Source organism: Globicephala melas, chromosome 21 (assembly GCF_963455315.2).
Source record: "Globicephala melas chromosome 21, mGloMel1.2, whole genome shotgun sequence".
Lineage (NCBI taxonomy): Eukaryota > Metazoa > Chordata > Mammalia > Artiodactyla > Delphinidae > Globicephala > Globicephala melas.
Genome location: NC_083334.1, coordinates 30,063,104 through 30,089,494, shown reverse-complemented (window position 1 = coordinate 30,089,494; position 26,391 = coordinate 30,063,104). Strand labels below are relative to the sequence as shown.

Sequence of the window (26,391 nt, the reverse complement as noted above, 5' to 3'; positions counted from 1 at the left end):
ACAAACATACCAAATCCAAATAATTCACAGGCACCTAAAAACAAAATTAGTACAGACCTAAATTCTTACCATGTAGTTCATCTTATGATTCATCATGAGTAAGCCTTAAATCTCATTTCTTCTAGAATTCTAGTCTTGAAAAACAAAAAAAATTCTAGGTCTGCACATCATAATCACTATCTTAAAAGAAGAAATCAGATGAGGTTTCATACCTGCCTGATTCCCTTTGTTATTGTTCACAATGATACAAAGTTACCTTTGTCAGCCCCAGTTTAAAAAAATATATAACGTTTACTGTGTCAGCTTTTGAGAATTTATACTACATTTCCTCATCGACACAATGTTATAAATGGTAAAAAAAAAAAAAAAAAAAAAAATCCTACAAAACCTATTTAACTCCTAATGTAACCGGATGTGTAGGTGGTACTTACTGAGTACGCAAATTCCTCTTTCATTAGCAGAAAAGGTTTCAGTGCTGCTTTAAACATCCTGTATTGCAAAAATTCGGTCAGCTGATTTTGGAAGAACATTCCCGTAGGGAAACATGAGTTGACTCACTGCACACTAGTACAAAAGGCTCTTAACTGCTCTCTCCCAGCCTCCAGTCCCTCCCTCCTATATTCTGTCCTCTACTGTGTAGCCAGTTATATTAACCGCAAATCTAGTTATGCCACATCCCTACTTAAAAACCATCCTGCCCAAAGAACTTCCTCCAGGGTAAAGTCCAAACCCCACAGCACATCACAAGAAGACTCTCCCCAGCTGGTAGCAACCTACCTTGGTTTTTTCCGTGCCTCCCTTTCATGTAGACTGCCTGGTGACATTCTCATCATTCCCTAACTATCCTCATACCTCTCCATACTCTTGCAAAAACCCTTCTGCTTAGAAAGAATTCCTATTCCTTTCCTTGAACATTCACCTATATAGATCAGTTCAAATATCACTTTGTCAAATAAAACCTTCCCCTATATCCCTCAGATAGACCCAGCACATTTGGTCACCTTCTGCCCCTCCACAAGCATTGAGCTTGGTGTTTACAGGCGTTTGATAAACGCTGACTAAATTTTGAAAGCATACACATGCTTCAGTGAGGGACTGGCCATAAACTGTTAAAGCTGCTGTTAAAAAACATAAGGATATTCCATCCATCTATATACGGGTATGCAATAAACAGAATCATGGATTACTAAAACTCCAGATGTTTAACCTACTTCCCCTTAAATGTTGGTAAATGTTAACCATATAGAATACCACAGCAAAAACAGTCTCAACCATAAAAGATTTGGTAGCTTCCCATCAATAAAGTTTCAGTATTTAGAGCTTCAAAATTCCTGCAATGGGGCAAATTTACCTAATTGAAAAAGAATAAACCAAACATAAGAAAAAACTTAAATTTAGTCCTGCACTGAAATCTTCACCTTTGAACAACTCTCAAGATAAAGATTTAGTAGAAACCCCACTCTCCATCATACTCTATGGCTGATAAAGAAAACACAACTGTGCAAACAATAATTTAACACGAGCCAAAATAAAGAAAGAAGGTGTTTCCAGAAAGAAGCTAGTGTGTTGGCGGTTTGTTTCCACTATGTTTGGGTATCTCCAATACAAATACCTTATATATTCAAGGTTAGTTTCACAAGTCAAAAGCGATTTCACATAAATCACTGTAATCCTGTGAGTTAAGCAGAGCAGGGATTATTCGTCCGTATTTGAGATATTACCAACCCAATAAAAAAGAAGATAAAAGACCGTTTGGCTATAGAAATGTAGCACTTCGTTTCCAAAAAAGTATTCTTACTACAACAAAATGGCCCAAGAAAAATATAAGAACCCCCCCCCATTCCATCGCTAAATTTAGCTCTGTGTACCTAGTGGTGACTCCGCTAATAAAATGAACATCAAAATTTCAAATCATGATAACCTGGAGCAAAAGTTCCATCTCCCGGTCTGCTTCCCAGTGACATTGACTGTACAAGCAAGAGCAAGCTCCATTTCTCAAAGCACTTCTCAAAACCCCCACGCGCACCCAGCCTCCAAGGCTCTCAGCCGAGCCCCCGAGGTCAGGGTCGGACCCAGAGTCGCCCGAGAGGGTCTGGGGGCCCCAGCCTTGCGCGAGATGGGGGTGGGGCGCGCCGCAAAAGGCTCTGCCCAGCATGAGACCGAGGACGAGGAACCAGACCCGAGAACAGTGCCGAGAAGAATTTGGGGCGCCAGACCCCGAGCCTCGGGTCCGAGCACTGTCCACACACAGCTGAGCGGCTCCGCCTCCGACTCCGGGTTCAGTCCCCAGGCCAGGCCCCTCCACTCCCAGGCACTACAGGGTAACTCCGAGCATCCCAGCCCTAAGAAACGCGAATCCCAAAGGGTCCTGGGGGCGGACACCCACCTGACCGAGCCCCACCGAGGGCTGGGCTCACCAAGCCGAACAAGATCAGCCACAGGAAGCAGAGGGTCCCAGAGGGCGAGCCCGCGCCCGATCCCATCTCGGCCGAGTCCGCAGGTTCCCCTCAACACTCGGTCGCCCCTGCCTCCGCCCGCTCCACCATTTCCCAGCCCTGCCGGGGCCCCAGAGCTGGCAGCGATGCGCGCGCTCGGCACTGACGCAAGTCGGCTCTGGTCCGAGCTCGCTCCCGACGCGGCGCTGGCTACACTGACGTAGAGAGCGATCCGTCCCCGGCGGGAGAACGGACTTTCTATCGGGCCCCTAAGACCCTCACTAGTCTGCCCCGCCCATCACTATCCGTCCCGCCTCCTCCCTCCAAGGCCCGCCTACTTCGGGGGTCGAGGGAGCCCATTGGAGGAAGCAATCGAGGCAAAAGAAGGCGGAGCGTGAGACCCAGAAGCGGAATTGACAGGCACAAGTGACGCGCAGCCCCGCCTCCTGCGCAGCCTCTTCTTATTAGCTGTCGGGGTCGGGCGGAGCGTCGAGCTGCTCTCCCATTGGCTGTTTGGCGGCGAGGAGCGGGGCTACGCGGAGAGGCCTGACTAGGCAGGGCTTGGGTCGGCGGTGCCGGCCGGGGTTTGAGGTTGAGTCCGGGTCTCCGCCACTGGGCCCGGGAAGATGGTGCTGGGTGGTTGCCCGGTGAGTTACTTACTCCTCTGCGGCCAGGCGGCTTTGCTGATGGGGAATCTCCTGCTGCTGCACTGTGTCTCTCGGAGCCACTCGCACAACACTACCGCCGAGCCCGAGCCCACATCCGCTGGCGCCGCCCACCCGGAGAGCTCCACCGGCTCCGCGAGCTGGGAATATGGCGACCCCCACTCTCCAGTCATCCTTTGCTCTTACCTGTAAGCTACGCAGTCGTCGAGGCGGGTGTAGATGGAGATGGGGCCTGGGACATATGGGTGTTATGCAGGGGAGAGGAAGGGAGGGAGGCAGGCTGCTTTTTTCCCCCAGCCTCTCTCCACCTGAGGACCTAATAAGTCAAAACGCGGGAAGTAAATATCGTGACAGGTTTCTCACTCGTCTCACTCATGCAGGGGAAAACCCTGTGTGTCGATGGCAGATCCTTTGGGATCCCCAAAGAGGAGAACTAGGGAGGAGTGACATCATATAGCCTCCGGAAGAAGTATACGTGTTGTGCCTTCTCTGTCCTGCTCCCTTTAACCTAAGGAGAAACCATCGTAGGTGCTGCTACTGAGTGGGGCACAATTGGAGTAAGTTATTTGTACCTACAAGGCACTTCCTTACAAAAAAAAAAAAAAAGAATATCCTTACTGTTGCAGAGCCAAGTCAAAATTTTTAACCTCTCTTTTAAGTCAAATAAGAAAAGGCGTTTGGGAAATGCAAAGAGGGCTGGGAATCCTTTGGCTTCAATTTTGCCCTCATACCTTGTGGCTGTTTGCCTAGGGAAGAGATGAAGCCATGGCAGAGGTAGAATCCGTGTAGAAATAGGACCAGAAACACGCCCCTGGCACAACCAAAGGGTCATTTGGATGGCTGTTTGACCGGCTGTGCTTCAGCCTAACTGACAGCATTTCTTGTCTTGGGGAAGAGTCAGAATGAAATTAACCCCCAGAAAACTTAAAGAAATTTCTCTTGCCTGTTTTGATTATATACATGTAAACAGCCATTTGCAAAACCTTAATGATGATGACAGTGATGCTCTTACTGGTGATTTACAGACCCGATGAATTTATAGAATGTGAAGACCCAGTGGATCATGTTGGAAATGCAACGGCATCCCAGGAACTTGGTTATGGTTGTCTCAAGGTGGGTTTTTGTTTTGTTTTATGAGCAAACTCTTCCATAGAGAAATAGTACTGGCTAAATGCTGTTACAGAAAAGTATAAGGGGCATTAAGTTACCTTTTTGTAAAATTCATTGGAATGACTATTACTGGAAATTTTCAGCATGGCTAGGGTCAGTGGCTGAACAAGACATTTAGCTTCCTCAGGAAGAAGCAGTCTCTGTGCCAAAACTACCCAGGTGCAAAGACCAACCTGTCTTTGGTTCCTTTGGCCATTGAGATTGACAGATTTGGAACTCAAATATCACCCCTGACAGTCCTTCAAGGTATGTACTTTCCCGAAAGAGCAAAAGAAAGGTTTAGGCAGTTTCTAAAACTGATGATGGATTGAGCAGTATCTTTGTTACACATGCATTTGGAGCGAAGATCCTCTTGCCAGTGACCTTTCTTTTCACCACACAAGCAGTTTCCACTGTGTCCTTAGGAAATAGGTAGGGTCTATCAGTGTATGTCTTTGTAGGAGGTTACAGCGTTCAGGAGAAGCCTTTGATAACAGTGGCCTCTTGAAATGGAAAGAAGCCATTCAGTTCCATTAATAGTATCCCTAAAGCTGGATGCATGCTTCCTAGTCAGTCTCCCCAAAACCAGTGAAGTTCACATACTTCCTCCCCACTGTGGACTCACCATTATGTTATACTATGCTACATAATACAAGTCAAGACAGAGTCAGCTATAAGAGAATTATGGAAAATATTCTTTGTGCTAAATCAGACACAGAGGAATAAACCTGAAAGTAATAAGGCCAAAAAGGCCACACTTACTGCAGTCATGTGTAAAGAAGTATTTTCAATACAATGAGATTTTGTTCTATGGGTAATTACTGATAAAAGTTTGAGTGAGTATTGTATAGAGATCACTTACGTTTACCCATTTTCATTAAACACTGGGTTGATCCTGTCAAGGTTCTCGGACTGTCACTTCCCCCAGAAGTCCTGGAGGACTGTCAACATTCAGGCACCCGTGTCCTGGGGCAGGACCCACCCCTTCCCTTTGAGGAATGTTTCAGCAAAAACAGTAGTGAAGCACTTAGTAAGGTGCCAGTGGAGAATGTACAGCTGTGCTTTCTCTGCAAGCATTCAGTTACACAAAGGGTCAGAGGTCCTGTTCTGAAATGTTTTTCTGGAATTTAAACTTATACTATAGATATATTACAGACATCTGAAAATCACAGTTTCGTGACCGAAGTAAAGTCCTGAGTCAGCTGATATTCTGAGTTCTTTCCTAATGATGTTCGTTTATAATATGTATAAAACAGACCTCAACTACACATTGACTTTTTAAATACCCATTCCCAAATGTTCAGTAATGTGCTCTTTTTTCCTGTAAATACAGGATAAAGTGTTGTGTCTACTCTAAATGGCATTTAATGAAACTGATTATAAACTTTTCTATTATATTATTAAAGAAGGCAGTCATAAGGAAAGAAAAAAAAGAGTTTATTTAAAACAGTGTACATTTAGGATGGAATAATGTAAAATCACTTGAAGCACGTCACCGCATTCCTTGCTCTTTAGCAGAGCTTTACCTCACCTTTGTTAGAATAATTATTGTCCTGAGTCAGCTTTTACTAATATAAAGATATATTTTGTGTTACTTGCTCTGGTGAGTTTGGTTGGTTGTTTTGTTTTGGTCGTTCTTCCCCAGTTCGGTGGTCAGGCCTACAGTGATGTGGAACACACCTCCGTACAGTGCCGCGCCCTGGACGGAATCGAATGTGCCAGTCCTAGGACCTTCTTACGAGAGAATAAACCTTGTATAAAGTAAGTGTTACTCTGAATGGAGCAGTTGTTACTTGGATGGTGGTAGAGCTGTTTTGTCATTTCTTGATGTGACTTTTTCTTTTACCGTTAAGTGTTAAAGGGGCAGCATGATTACTACTGTGCATCCTCCATGGACACCAACAATGTAGTTATAACAGAGGGGACACTGGACAGGAGACCAGAGGCTGTGAATTCTAAATGTCTCTTTCACCAACCAGCTAAGGACCTTTGGCCACCCAGTCTCTGTCGTCTCATCTGAAAAATGAAGGAGTTGGACCAGATGATGTAGCTCCCAAAGTCCTAGGATAGGCATAAATCCTTTGCAGACAGCCTTAGATTTTCAGGAATAAAGATTTTATTATGAAAAGTATGGACGCTTCTCCCTGAAAATCAGGTATTACCTTAAAGAATTAGGGTTATTTCTGTAAACTCCGCTTGAAGGCACAGAATTTACATGTACCATTTGCTAATGGAGAGTCTGTGACTGTGTTAAGTGATGCTGTTAGAGCATCTGCAATTGATTGTTATCACAGCATATAAGACTGTGTACAGTCTTATGTACAGTACATAAGACCTTACAAAGAAGTCCTGTTGTTAGGTGCCACAAAACAGCAGAAAAGGAATATGGAGATCAGTGTTCATTTAAGGGAAGGTAACACCTCATTAGAGAACTACTTTCAGAACTGCAGCCTCCCTCCGGAAAGGAGCCTGTGTAGGAGGGATGGGGGCCCAGACTCCACACCTACCAGCATACCTGTCTTGCAAATGTGCTTGATAGTTTCTTGTTCAGTCCAGCTCTGTATTGATTCCTAAAGGTCCTCCGTACCTTAGCAAGTACTCTTTTGAGGGTCTAGACAAACTAGAGATTTTCCTTTTTGGGGGCGGGATGGGGGGCAGTTAAGAGGTCACAGAGGAACTGCCTCACCATCTTTTCACTTACGTGAAATTCACTAATCGTTGAGTGTTTTCATTTTCACGTGGTAATCATCTTCCTCTTAATTCCCTTTGTGTAGGTATACCGGACACTACTTCATAACCACTTTGCTCTACTCCTTCTTCCTGGGATGTTTTGGAGTAGATCGTTTCTGTCTGGGACACACTGGCACAGCAGTAGGGAAGCTCTTGACACTTGGAGGACTTGGGATTTGGTGGTTTGTTGACCTTATTTTGCTTATTACTGGAGGGCTGATGCCAAGTGACGGCAGCAATTGGTGCACTGTTTACTAAAAAGAGCGGCTACCGTGGCCCAGAGAGGTAAGTCTCCTGAATTCATCTCTACAGGCTCAGAACTCTTCCTTATTATCAGACCTGACCATTGCCTTCCTCTTTGGAGGGAATGGCTTTGGTTAGGAAGGTTTCTTTGGACTGTGGATTTTCAACCCAAACTTCACCTTGCAGACTAGAAATGACAAGCAAACAGTATTATGGGTATCAAGTTTGCACCTTTCCTCATATACAAAAAATATAAAGGATAGTGATTAACTTATAAGCTGCAGGAGGGTTTCCATACACTTTATTTCTGTGCGTTGCTGTATAATCAATCCTTTGGAGCAAGTGGACCCAACAGGATAAGCAAAGTGAATATTTTTAGCCTTGTGCCTTTTGTGACCCTGAGTCCTCATGCAGTGGAGATCGGAAGCTAAACCAATGAAAATCTTCAGAAGTAGAAATGACGATGGATTTTAATTACACTGAAATTCTGACTTTCTGAGTTTAAATTGCAGAATAAATGTTGCCAACCTGGAATGCTCGTTTGGGTGTTTTCAGTAGGTAGAATGAAACTCAAAATTATATTTGTTGTGCTTAAAGCTAAGCATTTGAACTGAGCCTGATAATAAACCCTATTGTTTCATCATTATTATGCCTGAGAGGGAAGATGTCCAGTACAGTAATTTCCTCATTCCAGTTATGTTTTGGATAGCTGAACATGGCTGAGTTCAGCCATCCTCTTGGCAGACTTTTCCTATCAAAAAAGTAGTATTTACCAGTTTAGAGAGCCCATGTTGTAGACTAGTAAAAAAAAAAAAAAAAGATTTCATACAAGTAACTGTAAATCTGTTCTTCATGATTAGGTAAGATAATATGAGGGGCCTCAGGCCCCTGGAAAGAAAAGCAGACTCTTCCTTAAAGGATATTACTACTGAGTGCAGGGTAGAGTTAGGATGTGATCTGGGGGGCAAAGAAACTGAACACATTCTGTCAAAATAAGCATGGTACCAAAATCTCTCAGTGTGGGCTATAGCAATCAGTCATAGGGAAAGAGACAGCCAAGGTTTCGAGTTCCCAAATCACTGGGAATAAAAGAAAATGTTCTGAATTATAAGTGGTTTTTAAAACTTAGTTCCCATCCCTTGCAATCTGAGTTGAAAAGAATATAAGGTAAAAATGGGGTTTGTAAGGTAAATCAAAGTAAGAGCCTGGTATTTGGGCAACTTATAAATTCTAGAAACAATCAAGGTAGAACTGCTCAAAGTTTAGTCTCATAATAATTGACATAAAGACCAAGAATCCCAGTTAAAATAACTCTGAATATGCTCTATCATTATGAAGTTTTCCTAAGAGCTTCAGCTTTATTATCTCTGATTAATATGACCACTGTTCTTACGGTATTAAATGGTGGCAATTATGTAAAAGTTAAAACAGATTATTCTATTTTGTCCTGAAAGTTCTGTACCACGTTGACCTTAACCTTCTTTATAACAGTAATAATTGATAGATTCTTATTTATAATCTCTACACTCTAAGGCAGTACATTTTAAATTGTTGTGGGTCATGAAGAAACTGGACCTTCTCCCCAGAAAAATGCATAGAAACATAAAATTTTGCATAGAACTTAAGAGGGTTCAAGGATGCCCCCTTTTAAAAAGAAAAAAAAACTTCTAAGAAAAATCTGGAAAACAAACTAAAATTGAAATCTTACCCCAAATAAGATACTACTTTAAAACCACAAATCCTGCTTCATCTCACAAAAAAAAAAAAAAAAAAAAACTTAAGGATATTCACAAACCCCATCCAAAGCTATTTTCCTTTAAAAATAAAAAATAAACTGTGGCAGCTTTCAGACTCAAAATCATTAATCATTAATGTTTCCAGGAGGAAGAGCTTGGGTAAAGAGGTAAAAGTCTGTAAGTTACTAAATTTTGTATTTTAAAGAAGAAGCCCTTCTCACAGAAAAGGTGATGGGGATCAAAGTTGTTTCTACTGCTAGGTGACAGCCTGAGAATCTTTACCTTCCTCTGTGACGATCCACATTTGTCAGTTTCAGTGTGGCTTCTAGGTGATGCCCATCCTCTGTATTCACAAACCCTGGCCAAATGTGACACAACCTGAAAAACTATTTGAATAAAGGAATATTTTGAAAAATGTGATTTCCTTTATACTCTGGATTCAGTTTTTTTCTTAATATTTGGTAGATAGATCTATTTGTTTGTGTATATTTGTGTTATATCCAGTTTGTGGCTATAGAGAAGTTTTTAAATACTGAAGCGTCCTTTTTGTCAAGGTTAAACTAGAAACTCTGCCTGTTTTCAGTTGTTTCCTGTCTTTAAATAAAATTTTATCAGCTCCCCAGACTTCCTGGCACCATGTCCTTCTTCCACTTGCCTTAGGAATGCTTCTTAGCAGCAGTTATAACACCCCCAACCTAATGGTTCCAGAGTGTGTGTATTTGTGTTTTAAAGCATTCATTTTCCTTTATTAAGAAACAGATCCTAAAACCCCTTGCCATCTTTGGCACATCTTCAATAGAAACCAGGTAATAAAGCTTTGGTTTTGTTAGATCGTTTCTTTTTAAAGCAAGACGCTTAATTGATTATTTCACGTGTGTCTGTCAGGATCAACGATTGACTTCTCCAACGAACCAGGATAGAAAGGGAATCATTGGCCTTAACAGCTTCAATCACGTCGGTTGTCGTGTGACAGGTTGTCCGTTTATGCTGACTATTACATCATGGTCTCTCAACCCAGAGCTGGGAGGGGAGAAGAAAGGACCATGAAACTGTAAGAGTTTTACTTATCCCCATCTAGAATTTAATGTCTGTCTCTTAAGACACTACCATTTTGCTGGCATTAAACATACAGACCATGGGCTTCCCTGGTGGCGCAGTGGTTGAGAGTCCGCCTGCCGCTGCAGGGGACACGGGTTCTTGCCCCGGTCCGGGAAGATCCCACATGCCGCGGGGCAGCTGGGCCCCTGAGCCATGGCTGCTGAGCCTGTGCGTCCGGAGCCTGTGCTACAACGGGAGAGGCCACAACAGTGAGAGGCCCGCATACAGCAAAAAAAAAAAACATACAGACCAGGAAACCAGAAGTAGCCTCCATCCTTCCGAATGTGAGGCCTGCTCTAATGTATTCTGCAAAATCACTGGAGGACAACAACCCTATTTGCCTTTCCAAAATCAATATTCTACCAGAATAATGTATAAGAAGTTTGCTCCTCCCATATATGAGATTTGGTTTGCAATAGGGGGTTCAGCTTTTCATTTCTATTAATCCCTGACCTCACTTAACCTGAAGCATACACTCGGCCTTACCAACAAACGTGAAAAGCCCAAGCAATATATATTTTTCCAGACAGTTACACTCTAATCAGTTTGATGTTGACAGCCCACTTACTTGCCCCATCTTTACCCATAGTTTATGGACCTGGAGGGTATGCTGAGCTGCACTACAGAAGCAGCTTCCAGTAAGTCAAAAACCAGTCACCAAGGTCTAAATATTTAAGACTCTGGTTCTAGGCTCCTTTTCCTCAAAGTTGTGATTATACTCAGCCTCCAACATATTTGCTTCACGTAGAATATATATTTTAGAAACAAAAACCAGCTCCAAATACAAAACACTAGAATAAATATATAGCCATGCTGATCATCTGTCTTAAAGTCAAAAATAGCCTGGAAATCAAATTAAATGACTGCAGGCGACACCATTTGTGAGAAATGGGGGGAATTCCCTGGTGGTCCAGTGGTTAGGACTCAGTGCTCCCACTACCAGGGTCCCGAGTTCGATCCCTGGTCAGGGAACTAAGATCTCACAAGCCGTGAGGTGCAGCCAAAGAAAAAAAGAGAGAGAGAGAGAGAAACTGGAAGCTGGGAAGCCCAGGGAAGATTGATAATGTGGGAGGATTACCAAGGTATGTAGAGTTTGTTTTTTAAAAAAATTTAAAGGAAGAGGATGTGAAGTTTGAGCATAGAACTAAAAGCAGGGAAAGCCTGAGAAGCAGGACAGCTCAGGGGAATGCCTGGGACAGTGCATAAAGAAAGAACTGAATTCATGATAGTTCTGTGAGAAAGAAACCTGCAAAGTATTACTGAATGCAAACTGTGCACCAAGTATGAGGAAGTGGGGCTCAGGCAGGATGACAGACCTTTTCCGTGTCCCACAGCTTGTAAGAGGCTAAAGTAGGGTTTCATCCTGGATCTCTCAGACTTGAAAACCCATTTTCTTGCCAATCACTCTGCCTCTCAGAAACAAAAGTAGACGCAAGAGCAGGATAATACGGGGGCTAAGCTAGGTTGCACATCCCTGCCCTCTGACTTGCAGTGTAACTCTCAAGGTCATTCACCTCTCTGCACCACAGCTGCTGCTTCCGTAAAATAACACCTGTATCCCACAATTACTGGGGGCTCGAACAAGTACGTAAGACACTTTAAATGATGCCTGACATAATAAGTGGTTGATAAATGCCAGCTGTTATTACTGGAATTATTGTCATTATTCTTAGATATAAGTGGGTGACAGCAGAATGATTTGCAGTTTATCAGGGACTTCAAGCAAGCAGTAATACCCACATTTTAATGTGCATCTGAATCCCCTGAAGATCTTGTTTAAAAAGCAGATTCTGATGTTTTTTTAACTTTTTATTTTATATTGGAGTAGGTTGTGTTAGTTTCAGGTATACGGCAAAGTGATTCAGTTATACCTATACATATACCAGTTCTTTTTCAAGTCCTTTTTCAGTGGTGCTCCTGTCACTGAATTTCTAAAAAGCTCCAGCTGATGCTATTGCTGCTGGTCTACAGACCACATTTTGAGGAGCAAGGACTTGAAGAGCTGAAAGAGATAGCTTTGGCCTTGAGCCAGAAGTTAAAAATAAGTGGGGGGGAGGGGGTGGGCAGGGACCAAGAACATCTAGAAAAGCCTGTGACGAGTCAAATTTAGTAACAGGAGGCCTAACACTTAACTCTTCTGAACAGTTAGTACCCTATAGATTCTTCCCCATGAAAAGAGTTGCCATAATCTAAGCAGATTGTTGAGCTCTTAAAAAACAAAAACAGTGAGAGAGGGATATGGAAGAAGTATAAGAGAGAGACCAGGAGAATATTTGTAGGCCAAGTCACCCTGTCTCGAAGTAGTTACTGTAAATGTCTCAAAACGTCTCTTGCCTTTGCTTTATTTACTGTGTGTACTTGTTTGTTTGTTTGTTGTTTGTTTTGGTTTTGGTTTTTTTTTTTGCGGTACGCGGGCCTCTCACTGTTGTGGCCTCTCCCGCTGCAGAGCACAGGCTCGGGACGCGCAGGCTCAGCGGCCATGGCTCACAGGCTCAGCGGCCATGGCTCACAGGCCCAGCCGCTCCGCGGCATGTGGGATCTTCCCAGACCAGGGAACGAACCCGTGTCCCCTGCGTCGGCAGGCGGACTCTCAACCACTGCGCCACCAGGGAAGCCCTTAGTGCTGGCCTCTGATACTGTCATCCGAAATTCAAAGAGAAAAAGTGTTTTAAAGTACCTAAAATAGGTTCTTAAACTCCTATCTCCCTGGATTCTTCTGATTCTTAATAAGTAAGGTAGCAAAAGAGTAGATTTGGGAATTCCAAATTAAACTTAGGTCATGAACTCATATCATGAATTCTTGGGCTGCAGAGAACCATCCCTTCCAAACAAAGAAAAGCCGGGGGTAGGGGGGCCCTTACTAGTACACTCAGCACTGTCCAACAGAAATGTAAGGCAAGCCACATATATAATTTAAAATTTTCTGGTAGCCACATTCAAAAAATTTTTAAACAGATGAAACTAATATATAATATAAAAATATATTTTAATATCTTAACTCTATATCTAAAATATCATTTAACATATCATAGTTTAATAATTATTAATACATATTTTACGCTCTGTTCTAAGTCTTTGAAATCCTCTAGAAACAGCACACACCCAATATGCTGCTATACGATGATAATCTCTTACACAATGCAGTTATTAAAGTGAAACGCAGTCTCCCCAAAACAAAAAAAGTGTGTTTCAGGGGAGAATATTTTACATTGCTTCTGGGTTTTTGTATTTAAATCAATTAAAGTTAAATAAAATTAAAAATGCAGTTCCTCAGTCACACCAGCCACCCCTCAGGTAGGTGTTCAGTAGCCTCACAGCAGGCAGGGCCCACCGTTATCAGATAGGGCAAGTCTAGATCCTACACACATTTACCACGGGGCACATCTAGTGAGAACAGAGAAGGATGGTCAGAGGCCCGAGCTGCTCTTACCTTTCAGCAGCTGTTCCTCGAATCACCTCATATACAAAAACTCCAGAGGTCACATCATGGAAATGTGGATCTGGCCTTTTCATTTCCTGAAGCAGGCTAAGAAGAGACAGAAGAGTTTTCCCATGAGGTTAGGAAGCACAATGAATTAGTCTCCTGAGCCCTGGACAACCCTCCAACTGTCAGTGGGGACTCTATCTGCTCTGCTCAGGGCTCACACACATGGGACAAGGATGCCCTCTAGCTGGTCACCATCATTCTTCCCCAGGGGTGGTCTGATTCCCTGTGCCGAAGCCTAGAACCATTGGACACAGTGAAAGAAACCACTGAAAAGTACAGTGTGTGCTGGTGCCAGCAGATGCAGTCACCTACCCTGTGACAAGTAGGGCCTGCAGTCACGAGAGGAGCCAGCCGCTGTCCAAATGCTTTACCTTCCCCGTTCAGGCTCTCTACCCATAGCTTGTGCTTCTGAAAAACAACCCAGGCATGGTCACACCCATGCTTGCTTCACAGTGAGGGGCAGCATGCGCAGAGCCAACTGTTTGTTCTGTGAAACAGCCTTTCCTGGAAAGGAGAATTACAACGCGTTACTAACAAAGCCTTCTCTCCTTTTGGCAGACCGAGTCACAGAATATCCTTCCAATGTTAGCTGCCCTTTCGGGCTGCCAGCCAAGACAAACATGCCTCAGAGAACCTTTGTCGCTGGCACAGGCCCACCTCCCCACATCCAGCCCAGGGCTTTCCTTTCCACAATAGTCCATCCAACTATCTCTGGGTACAGCTCAGGCTGGGCTTTGCACCTAGTCCGCTGGTACTGCTGCCTGGATCACTGTGATCAGAGCTCAGTACCAGTGACTGTTTTCTACAGAACTCAAAGGATTGTCTCAGGGACTTCCCAGTGGTTAGGGCTCCACACTTCCACTGCAGGGGGCACGGATTCAATCCCTGGTTGCAGAACTAGGATCCCACAAGCCACGCAGCGTGACCAGAAAAAGGGATTGTCTCCACCACAGTGGAGCCCTTTGAGGGCTCCTGAAAAGCATGGGAGGGGAAGAAAAATTCCTAATTCCCCTTACCTTTCTGTCGAATGCAATCCAAGGGAATTGCAAAGGAGATTCCTGTGGTCACCTTCAGTGTGTTTATGCCAATCACATCACCATCCTGACAAGGGAGGAGACATCAATTCAGCAGCCCAGTTCTGCAGACTGACAAGCAAAGGAAGGAGAGCTTAGGGTCACTTACGGTCGAGCAACAGGTAGCATCTTAGCGGACCAAGGCGTGCAAAATCCTGCTGAGGAATTCTGGGTTTTAATCTTGAGCTCTTTTTTTTCTTGGCCAAATTACATTGCTTTTCAAAGTGAACCACAGTTTGTATTTTGACACAGATATGAGAGTAAGGAGTATATGCCTTTCCATTCCTTAAATGAGACTAAAAATAAACACGGAAAAGGCAAAAATCTGTTGACTTCCAGCCACACTTCAATGAAACTATTCAGAAGATTCAGTAAATTGACCTTAGGAACAAAGCTCTACGAAACTAAACTTATGAAGTGGGAAATGCTTGCCTTTTTGTGCATTTCATCTTCCCTTAGCCTTTGTTAGGTAACGGGAAGGATAGAAAAGAGACTTCCGATCACATTAAAATACACATTATAATTCAATAGGTCTGGAGTGTGGCTTGAAATTCTGCATTTCATCCCTGCTCTAGTAAACTCATTGTTTACTGGAGAAAAAGCAGGCACAAAAATCACATGCAAAAAAAAAAAAAAAAAAAAATCACATGCAATGTTAGGAGTAAAGGGGGCGGAGTCAAGATGGCAGACTAGGAGGATGCAGAATTCGCGTCTCCTCACAACTAGGGTACCTACCAGGCACTGGAGGGGGACCATGGACACCTAAGGGGACGGGAGGAACCCCCAGTGACCAGGTAAGATGTGGGGCTCGCGGGGAGTGAAGGGGGAGGAGAAGTGGAGGCGGGACAGGACTGGCGCCCCTGAGGGGCGACTGGGGGAAGGAAGGAGTTCCTACACCCAGCGGGACCCACCCACGGTTAGGGGTCCAGCTGGTGGAGATGGTGGGGGAGGGGCGCGGAGGAACGGAAGGGAACGCAGCCAGCGCTTTCCCTGTCCTCTTAGGCAGCGGGGAACCTGTTGGGCTCCCGGGCCTAATCCTCAGCCCTCGGAGCCTCCCTCCTGCCGGGCAGAGCCCAAGGCCCGCCCCTGCACACCCACCCGGGGCCCCACGTCTACACTCGGAGACCCCCTCCAACGTGCTGGGCCTAAACCCAACCCACACACCCTCACCCAGGGCCCTACCTCCAAACTCCCGAACCCCACACTCCAGAGGCCCTCCTTTCCATGTGCTCCCCTTCCCTGCAGGCCCTAAGCAGAAGTCCCGCTCCACGCTTGAACGTCGACCGCCTAGGCCCAGCCCCATGCTCAAACATCACCTCCCACCCGCCTAGCTCCCACCCCACCCTAAACCCTGCCCCTGCTGAAGTTCCACCCCCGCCTAAACTCCACCCCCCCATAGCCAAGGCTTTTGTTTTTCTTTCTTTCTTTTTTCCTCTTTTAGATTGGGGTTCTGTTTTACCTTGATTCATTTATATTTTTATTTTTTCTAATAAATCTTTTAGTTTTCTAATTTTATTCTTTATACTTTGTTATGGTTCTCCTTTTTGCTTGTTCCCTTTTTTTTCTTTCCTTTTTTCTGTTGTGGTTTTATTTTACCTTGTTGCAGCTGTTTCAATTATAGTTTTATTTTTCCTAATATATTTTTTGTCTTTCTAATTTTATTTCTTTTTTATTCTTTGTTATTGTATTGCTCCTTTTTTCTTTTTTTTTTTCTCCCATGCCACACGTCTTGTGGGATCTTGGTTCCCAGGCTGGGGGTCGCTCTGAGTCCAAACCGCTGGACTAACAGAGAACTTCAGACCCCAGGGAATATTAATCGGAGTGAGTCCTCCTGGAGGTCCTCATCTCAGCTCTGAGACCCGGCTCTATCCAACTGCCTGCAAACCCCAGTGCTGGACACCTCAGGCCAAACAACCAGTAAAACAGGAATACAGCTCCACCCATCAAAAAAAAAAAAAAATGAAACGACAGAAAAATATATTACAGACGAAGGAGCAAGGTAAAAACCTATAAGACCAAATAAATGAAGACAAAATAGGTAACCTACCTGAAAAAGAATTCAGAGTAATGATAGGAAAAATGATACAAAATCTCAGAAACAGAATGGAGAAAATACAAGAAACATCTCACAAGGATCTAGAAGAACTAAAGTGCAAACAAACAGTGAGAACCACACAATAAATGAAATTAAAAATACTCTAGAAGGAATCAATAGCAGAATAACTGGGGCAGAAGAACACATAACTGAGCTGGAAGATAAAATGTTGGAAATAACTGCCAGGGAACAGAATAAAGAAAAAGGAATGAAAAGAATTGAGGAGAGTCTCAGAGGCCTCTGAGACATTAAACGCACCAACATTTGAATTATAGGGGGTCCCAGCAGAAGAAGAGAAAAAGAAGGGGTCTGAGAAAATATTTGAAGAGATTATAGTCAAAAACTTCCCTAACATGCGAAAGGAAATAGTCAGTCAAGTCCAGGAAGCACAGAGAGTCCCATACAGGATAAACCCAAAGAGAAACACACCGATACACATATTAATCAAACTATCAAAAATTAAATACAAAGAAAAACTATTAAGAGCAGCAAGGGAAAAGCAACAGATAACATACAAGGGAATCCCCATAAGGTTAACAACTGATCTTTCAGCAAAAACTCTGCAAGCCAGAAGGTAGTGACAGGACATATTTAAAGTGATGAAAGGGAAAATCTACAACCAAGATTACTCTACCCAGCAAGGATCTCATTCAGATTTGATGGAGAAATCAAAAGCTTTACAAAAACAAACACAAATCAATTAAGAAAATGGTCACAGGAACATACATATCAATAATCACTTTGAATGTAAATGGATTAAATGCTCCAACCAAAAAACATAGACTGGCTGAATGGATACAAAAACAAAACCCTTATAAATGCTGTCTACAAGAGACCCACTTCAGACCTAGGGACACATACAGACTGAAAATGAGGGGATGGAAAAAGATATTCCACACAAATGGAAATCACAAGAAAGCTGGAGCAGCAATACTCATATTAGAGTAAATAGGCTTTAAAATAAAGACTGTTACAAGAGATAAGGAAGGACACTATATAATGATCAAGAGATCAATCCAAGAAGAAAACGTAACAATTATAAATATTTATGCACCCAACATAGGAGCATCTCAATACGTAAGGCAAATGCTAACAGCCATAAAAGGAGAAATCGACAGTAACACAATAATAGTGGGGGACTTTAACACCCCACTTACACCAATAGACAGATCATCCAAACAGAAAATAAATAAGGAAACACAAGCTTTAAATGACACAACAGAACAGAAAGACTTAATTGATATTTTTAGGACATTCCACCCAAAAGAGGAAGAATACAGTTTCTTCTCAAGTGCACATGGAACCTTCTCCCGTCACATTTTGGGTCACAAGTCAAACCTTGGAAAATTTAAGAAAATGTAAATCATATAGAGCATCTCTTCTGAACACAATGCTATGAAATTAGAAATCAATTACAGGAAAAAAACAGTAAAATACACAAATACATGAGGGCTAAACAGTGTGCTGCTAAATAACCAAGAGATTACTGAAGAAATCAAAGAGGAAATCAAAAAATACCTAGAAACAAATGACAATGAAAACACGATGACCCAAAACCCATGGGATGCAGCAAAAGCAGTTCTAAGAGGGAAGTTTATAGGAATACAATCCTACCTGAGGAAACAAGAAACATCTCAAATAAACAACCTAACCTTACACCTAAAGCAATGAGAGAAAGAAGAACAAAAAAAAGCCAAAGTCAGCAAAAGGAAAGAAATCATAAAGATAAGATCAGAAATAAATAAAAAAGAAGTGAAGGAAACAATAGCAAAGATCAATAACTAATTCTTTGAGAAGATAAGCAAAATTGATAAACCATTAGCCAGACTCATCAAGAAAAAAGGGAGAAGACTCAAATCAACAGAATTAGAAATGAAAAAGGAGAAGTAACAACAGACACTGCAGAAATACAAAGGATCATGAGAGATTACTACAAACAACTATATGCCAATAAAATGGACAACCTGGAAGAAATGGACAAATTCTTAGAAAAGCACAACCTTCTGAGACTGAACCAGGAAGAAATAGAAAATATAAACAGACCAATCACAAGCACTGAAAATGAGACTGTGATTAAAAATCTTCCAACAAACAAAAGCCCAGGACCAGATGGCTTCACAGGCAAATTCTATCAAACATTTAGAGAAGAGCTAACACCTATCCTTCTCAAACTCTTCCAAAATATAACAGAGGGAGGATCACTCCCCAACTCATTCTACGAGGCCACCATCACCCTGATACCAAAACCAGACAAAGGTGTCACAAAAAAGGAAACTACAGGCCAATATCACTGATGAACATAGATGCAAAAATCCTCAACAAAATATTGCAAACAGAATCCAACAGCATATTAAAAGGATCATACACCATGATCAAGTGGGATTTATCCCAGAATGCAAGGATTCTCCAATATACGCAAAACAATCAATGTGATACACCATATAACAAATTAAAGAATAAAAACCATATGATCACCTCAATAGATGCAGAAAAGCTTTTGACAAAATTCAACACCCATTTATGATGAAAACTCTCCAGGGCTTCCCTGGTGGTGCAGTGGTTAAGAATCCGCCTGCCAATGCAGGGGACACGGGTTCGAGCCCTGGTCTGGAAAGATCCCACATGCCGCAGAGCAACTAAGTCCGTGCACCACAGCTACTGAGCCTGCACTCTACAGCCAGCGAGCCACAACTACTGAGACTGCATGCCACAACTACTGAAGCCTGCGCACCTAGAGCCCATGCTCTGCAACAAGAGAAGCCACCGCAATGAGAAGCCCATGCACTGCAACAAAGAGTAGCCCCCGCTCGCCACAACTAGAGAAAGCCCATGCACAGCAAGGAAGACCCATTGTAGCCAAAACATAAATAAATAAATAAATTTATTTAAAAAAAAAAAAAAACTCTCCAGAAAGTGGGCATAGAAGGAACCTACCTCAACATAATAAAAGCCATATATGACAAACCCACAGCCAACATCATTCTCAATGGTAAAAAACTGAAAGCATTTCCTTTAAGATCAGGAACAAGACAAGGCTGCCCACTCTCACCACTGTTATTCAGCATAGTGTTGGAAGTCCTAGCCACAGCAATCAGAGAAGAAAAAGAAATAAAAGGAATACAAATTGGGAAAGAAGAAGTAAAACTGTCACTGTCTGCTGATGATATGATACTAAACATAGGAAATCCTAAAGATGCCACCAAAAAACTACTAGAACTAATCAATGAATTTGGTAAGGTTGCAGGATACAAAATTAATGCACAGAAATCTCTTGCATTCCTATGCACTAACAACGAAAGATCAGAAAGAGAAATTAAGGAAACAATCCTATTTACCACTGCAACAAAAAGAATAAAATACCTAGGAATAGGGGCTTCCCTGGTGGCGCAGTGGTTGAGAGTCCGCCTGCCGATGCAGGGGACACGGGTTCGTGCCCCAGTCTGGGAGGATCCCACATGCTGCGGAGCGGCTGGGCCTGTGGGCCATGGCCGCTGAGCCTGCGCGTCCGGAGCCTGTGCTCTGCAAAGGGAGAGGCCACAACAGTGAGAGGCCCACGTACCGCAAACAAAACAAAACAAAACAAAACAAAACAAAAAAATACCTAGGAATAAACCTACCTAAGGAGGCAAAAGACCAGTCAGTACTCAGAAAACTATAAAACACTGATGAAAGAAATCAAAGATAACATAAACAGATAGAGAGATACCATCCTCCTGGATTGGAAGAATCAATATTGTGAAAATGCCTACACTACCCAAAGCAATCTACAGGTTCAATGAAATCCCTATCAAATTACCAATGGCATTTTTCACAGAACTAGAACAAGAAATTTTACAATTTGTATGGAAACACAAAAGACCCCGAATAGCCAAAGCAATCTTGAGAAAGATAAACAGAGCTGGAGGAATCAGGCTCCCTGACTTCAGACTATACTACAAAGCTACAGTAATCAAGACAGTATGGTACTGGCACAAAAACAGAAATATAGATCAATGGAACAAGATAGAAAGCCCAGAGATAAACCCACGCACATATGGTCACCTTATTTTTGATAAAGGAGGCAAGAATATACAATGAAGAAAAGACAGCCTCTTCAATAAGTGGTGCTGGGAAAACTGGACAGCTACATGTAAAAGAATGAAATTAGAACACACCCAAACACCATACACAAAAATAAATTCAAAATGGATTAAAGACCTAAATGTAAGGCCAGACACTATAAAACTGTTAGAGGAAAACACAGGCAGAACACTCTATGACATAAATCACAGCAAGATCCTTTCTGACCCACCTCCTAGAATAAGGGAAATAAAAACAAAAATAAAACAAATGGGACCTAATGAAATTTGCACAGCAAAGGAAACCATAAACAAGACGAAAAGACAACCCTCAGAATGGGAGACAATATTTGCAAATGAAGCAACTGACAGAGCATTAATCTCCAAAATATACAAGCAGCTCATGCAGCTCAATATCACAAAAACAAACAACCCAATCCAAAAATGAGCAGAAGACCTAAATAGACATTTCTCCAAAGGAGACATACAGATGGCCAACAAATGCATGAAAAGAGGCTCAACATCACTAATCATTAGAGAAATGCAAATCAAAACTACAATGAGGTATCACTTCACACCGGTCAGAATGGCCATCATCAAAAAATCTAGAAACAATAAATGCTGGAGAGGGTGTGGAGAAAAGGGAACCCTTCTGCACTTTTGGTGGGCATGTAAATTGATACAGCCACTATAGAGAACAGTATGGAGATTCCTTTAAAAACTAAAAATAGAACTACCATATGACCCAGCAATCCCACTACTGGGCATATACCCTGAGAAAACCATAATTCAAAAAGAGACATGTACCACAATGTTCACTGTAGCTCTATTTACAATAGCCAGGACATGGAAGCAACCTAAATGTCCATCAACAGATGACTGGATAAAGAAGATGTGGCACATATATACAATGGAATATTACTCAGCCATAAGAAGATACAAAACTGAGTTATTTGTAGTGAGGTGGATTGACCAAGAATCTGTCATACAGAGTGAAGTAAGTCAGAAAGAAGAAAAACAAATACCATATGCTAACACGTATATATGGAATCCAAAAAATATGGAATTTAAAAAAGCAGTACTAATGAACCTAGTGGCAGGGCAGGAATACAGACGCAGATGTAGAGAACAGACTTGAGGGCACGGGGGGGAAGGGGAAGCTGGAATTAAGTGAGAGAGTGGCATGGACATATATACACTACCAAATGTAAAATGGATGGCTAGTGGGAAACTGCTGCAGAGCACAGGGAGATCAGCTCGGTGCTTTGTGATGACCTAGAGGGGTGGGATAGGGAGGGTGGGAGGGAGACGCAAGAGGGAGGGGATTTGGGGATATATGTATACATATAGCTGATTCACTTTGTTATACAGCAGAAACTAACACATCATTGTAAAGCATTGAAACTCCAATGAAGATGTGAAAAAAAAAAAAGTTAGGAATAAAAAGCGCTCAGTGATCTCACACACAATTCCTCCTCCGACAAGCAAATGTAATATGTGAAGAGAAACCAGAAACAATCAGCTCAAGGGACTCAGAGAGCATGATCACAGGCCGTGTGTCAAACAGCACTGCTCTCTTGTTGTATCTGAGCAACTAGAAACCCTGGCATTTCCATTAGGGACGTTAAATAAAATTTAAGAATTAAATACATGACAGAGCAACGGATTGTTGTTGTGGCTTTTTTGTCGTCTCTAAGCAGGTCAATACTAAATTAGCATTTTGGAATGAGACTTAGTTCTTCACATGCAGAAGCAGGGGGTCTTCAAGGATATACACTACATAGTACAGTTGTCATTTGACACAATTTGGGTTTAGTACCCAGGACTTTTTTAAGTACCCAATGAAAGCAGAAAGCACACTGAAGAGATGTAAGTAGGTGTTAAGGAAACCCTGACCCCCTCGGCTGGAGGAGCTCACATGCCAAGATGACAAATCCATCACAGATCTTACATTTTTCCTAGCCCTTTACTTAAGATGCAATAATAGAAAAGCATCGTACCACACATCTCCACACAAGAGCGACATCCCAGTCTGCATCATGAAATTTGTCAAGTTTTTGAAAGTTCAGAAGAAGCGTGAAGCAGCGAGGAAAGTGGTCACTTACCAAATTCACCAGAGGCCCCCCAGAATTCCCATGCTGAAGACAGAATTTGAAAAAGCCATCAGTACTTTTCTCCCAGTCATCTATATATAGTTCCCAAAGAGGTTTCCCAAAAACAGCCTGCCCTCGTGAGCCCCTGTTTCCCCAGGGCAGGCAAAATTGGGCCCCATCATGATCATCTCCGAAGTCGGTACAGGTAAAGAACAACAGCAAGAGGACCGCCACCTCCTACGGAAGCAGTGATCTCTGCGACAGACCCTAAGAGACCATCCAGTTATCACATCAAACAGGCTCACCTCTAACAGCGTGGCATTCCGTACCTCTCATGAGGATAGACCTGATCTCCGGACATCCCCGAAAGGCCAAAGGGAAAAGAAGGCCCCCTGAAGTGTTCTTCTCACCGCATTGCCAGTATCTTATGGGCTGAGCACAGCCTACCCCTGTGACTTACATTAATTATGGCATCCGTCTGGATATAGTCCATGCCTGAATCCTTCAGCCCCAGCTCTTTGCCCTCTCGCCGTGTGGCGCTGACAATGCCTGCCGTCCCTGTGTTCTGCAGTGAAAACAGGCTACCCAAGGCCACCAGAACTCGCCAGCTCACAGGTCAGATGACTTTCCCAGCAGCAATACAGGAAGTTCAGTCTGCACATGGGTGAGGAGGGACAAGATGGACAAATTAAAACTGGAATCAATCAGCATCTGTATACAATCCATATATGACATGGTCTCCACCATTTCGGCATTTATAATGCAAGAATCACCCACCCACCTAGTTTCTACAACTGCCTGAGTCTTCCTCCTTACACTCCAACTACCACTAAACTCTCACTTGTTAAGATGCTAGGGATCATCTCTAAAAATCTAAAATTATTGCTTATAGAAATTACAATAAGTAAACCGCCAGTGAAGTAACTGATGAACATAAACTGACATTAGCAATTTACTTAGCACCATTCCAGCTCAGAAGTTTACAAAGTTAATAAGCCACGAACAGAAAGGAGGTCACCCAAAGCAGTGCTTCTCCTTAATGTGCATATGAATCTCCCAGTGATCAGTAGACCTGGGTAGGGTCTGAGTTTCTGTATTTCTAAAAAATTCTCAGATGATGTCAATGCTGCTGGGGTGCAGACCACACTTCGTATAGCAAGGAACTCAAAGCACTCCTTAGCAGCTTTGAATCCGTTACAATCATTTCCGGTGTTCTGAGACAAGCAGAGAAATAAGTTTCCCAGAAGCAGCATCTGTTGAAGAAGGAACTGAAGGAGAAAAAAAGACAGCTGGGTAGTTAATAAAAATTGTTACAGACATACAGACAGGCATGGAAGAAAATAAACAAAAGAAGGAGTGAAGAACAGAAAAAAAGCAAACTAGAAAAAAAAAAAAAAGTATATGCCAGGGAGAAAAGACATGTGATGGGGTGGGGAAGAAAATATCGCAAGTTGATGAAAATCCTCGGATCGCAGACTCACATTTGGCTCAGTTTTAATCAGGGCAAGATCCAATTTATGGTCAATGTCCTTGACAGTGGCTTCATACTGGACCCCGCTCTGGAGCTCCACCTGGATCCGCTGCTGGTTCGTGAGGACGTGGGCATTGGTAACAATAAGCCCATCCTCAGATACTATGAACCCAGAGCCACTGGATGCAAGAATATCCTCACTGCTGAGAGGCGACCTGTCTCAGCAAGACAACAGCATAAGCAGAAGGTGGGCAAATCAGGGCATCCGCCATAGTCCGGAAGCATGGGAACCTGGCATTTATGAAACATTCTTCCACCACAGTTTCCTCAGACATTTTACTTTTCCCTGCCTGTTTTCATTCTCTCCACATGTAATTAGACTCTGTGTTCAATGTCCTGGCCGTCTCTTTGGAAACAGGACTGAGAGCTGATTCCAACTCTGCTTTTCCAGGAAAAGCAGCACCCCTCTGCTTCAAAGACGACTAACCTAATCGTAATACTGGGGGCAAAAGTGGACCTAGTGCTACATTATCCAGCACCCAGGCAGGAAGGGAGTCACAGAAGTCTGGTCCCGGCTTAGGTTCCACTACTAACTGGCCTTGTGACATAGGACAAGTTTCTCTTGCTCTCTGGGTTTGGGATTCCTTACATGCAAAAGAAGGGGCCGGGCAAAGATCACCATCAAGGTGCCTTCTGGCTCTTACCTCTGACCTTGAACTTGTCTGAGAGAGAGGAGTAGCCCAGATTTGGAAGTCAGAATCCTTGTGTCTCTGCTCTTTGGCTAAACGACCAACAGGCTATGCAACCTCTTTGAGCCGTTTGATTTCCTCACCGTGGTTTTTACAACTAAATTGTGCTGGGAGCGTGGTTGCGCGGGGCCAGGAGCAGGGAGGCGCTCGGGAACAGTTAGCCCGGGGAGCTTACGTCCTCCTCCGACCTCCTTTACCCGCGGAACAGCTGTAAGTGGACCACGGACGGGGCCACCGTCTCCACCACGGCGGCGATGAAGTTGTACTTGCTCCTGAGCCAGCCTGCGCTTCTGGTCCCCGCAAAGAGATGCTCCATTCTTTGGGCGGGGGTGGGGGTGGGGGACGACCCTCGCTGCCTGACCGCATCAGGCATCACCTCTCTCCTCCCTCCCTCTCTCTCCGCTTTCCCTCCCCTTCCTCTCTTCGGTCTCCCACTGTGTATTCACTGCGGTCGCATGAGACCAGACCTGTCACCCCGATTTGAAAATAAAAGGGAAGACGGCGGCCACCAGCTATAGGGAGGAAATTGGGGAGCAACCACATGGGAACCGGTAACCGGACACCTAAGGAGGGAAGAAAATCGGTACCTAGGAGGCGTTGAATCGCTCTGGCGATGCAGCAGCGAGAACCGCGCGAACGGAACTCGCTCCTGAAGAGGGCGCGGAGAGCGCACGGCCCTCCGCTCACCTGGGGCTCCACAGTCCCCCGCTTCCGCACCGCCACTGCCGGGAGCGCGCCTCGGAGGCGCGCGGCGCTGTTCTCGGCGCGGAGCGCGCACAGGCTGGGGTAGGTGCGGCCGTCCCCCGCCGCCGAGGAGCCGGGGCGCGGGCGGCGCACGGCCGGCCGAGCGCCCCGCCGCAGGCCTCGCCCTCGGCCGCGGCGCAGACGCGGCAGCCCCCGCAGCGGTCGAGCCCCGGGGCCGTCCCCCGCCGAGCAGGGGGCGCAGTGGCGGGCACGGCGGCGCGGGCCTGGCCCTCCTGGCCTGGACTTCTTTCCCCGGAGACGCGGGCAGCGGCAGCCACGTCAGGACGAACGGTCCGAGCCCGGCGGGCCGCAGCAGGGGTCTCGTCATCCCGCTCCCTTCCTCCTTCCTTCCCACTTTCCCGCGGACTCTCCTCTGGACCCGCAGCTGCTCTCAGACGAGCAACGCTTTCTCCGGACTGGGATGCCGCCTCCTTCAGCCCCCGACTTTAAGGGGCAGAACCTGGCAGCCCTCTCCACACACACCGGTTCCCCACCCCGCCCCGCGTCCCGGCCCTTCCCCCACCTCGTGGAATTCAGAACACCAAGAACGGGGGCAGACTGACAA

The 26,391-nt window shown here is 44.1% G+C and overlaps 3 protein-coding genes across 3 annotated transcripts in view; 1 reads left to right on the top strand and 2 right to left on the bottom strand.

Annotated features, from left to right (window-relative positions):
* The window catches only part of ADAM9 (ADAM metallopeptidase domain 9), a 106,308-nt gene extending 103,610 nt beyond the window's left edge, over window positions 1–2,698 (bottom strand). The window contains exon 1 of the mRNA XM_030833762.3: window positions 2,387–2,698. Within this exon, the coding sequence (XP_030689622.1) occupies window positions 2,387–2,483 (97 nt within the window). The 5' untranslated portion in view covers window positions 2,484–2,698. The remainder of the gene's footprint in view (window positions 1–2,386) is intronic.
* A 262-nt stretch (window positions 2,699–2,960) lies between these two features.
* TM2D2 (TM2 domain containing 2) lies at window positions 2,961–8,045 on the top strand. Its single transcript, XM_030833735.2, has 4 exons — window positions 2,961–3,288; window positions 4,126–4,213; window positions 5,895–6,010; window positions 7,024–8,045. Exons 1-4 carry the CDS (start codon window positions 3,062–3,064, stop codon window positions 7,235–7,237), a joined length of 645 nt encoding a protein of 214 aa, XP_030689595.1. The 5' UTR covers window positions 2,961–3,061; the 3' UTR covers window positions 7,238–8,045.
* HTRA4 (HtrA serine peptidase 4) lies at window positions 7,509–26,313 on the bottom strand. Its single transcript, XM_030833748.2, is given in 13 exon segments — window positions 7,509–9,926; window positions 9,929–9,978; window positions 13,487–13,582; window positions 13,990–14,047; window positions 14,560–14,644; window positions 22,875–22,907; window positions 23,323–23,459; window positions 23,462–23,516; window positions 24,344–24,548; window positions 25,280–25,392; window positions 25,770–25,912; window positions 25,915–26,031; window positions 26,034–26,313. Coding segments are annotated over 13 exon segments (1,326 nt in total). The 5' UTR covers window positions 26,155–26,313; the 3' UTR covers window positions 7,509–9,813.
* Window positions 26,314–26,391: the final 78 nt, after the last annotated feature.

Excerpts from the sequence above, each read along its gene's own strand:
- TM2D2 (XM_030833735.2), top strand. The coding sequence starts at position 3,062 with ATGGTGCTGGGTGGTTGCCCGGTGAGTTACTTACTCCTCTGCGGCCAG. Across the intron at positions 4,214-5,894 it reads TTGGTTATGGTTGTCTCAAG|TTCGGTGGTCAGGCCTACAG; the intron begins GTGGGTTTTTGT and ends GTTCTTCCCCAG. Across the intron at positions 6,011-7,023 it reads GAGAATAAACCTTGTATAAA|GTATACCGGACACTACTTCA; the intron begins GTAAGTGTTACT and ends CCCTTTGTGTAG.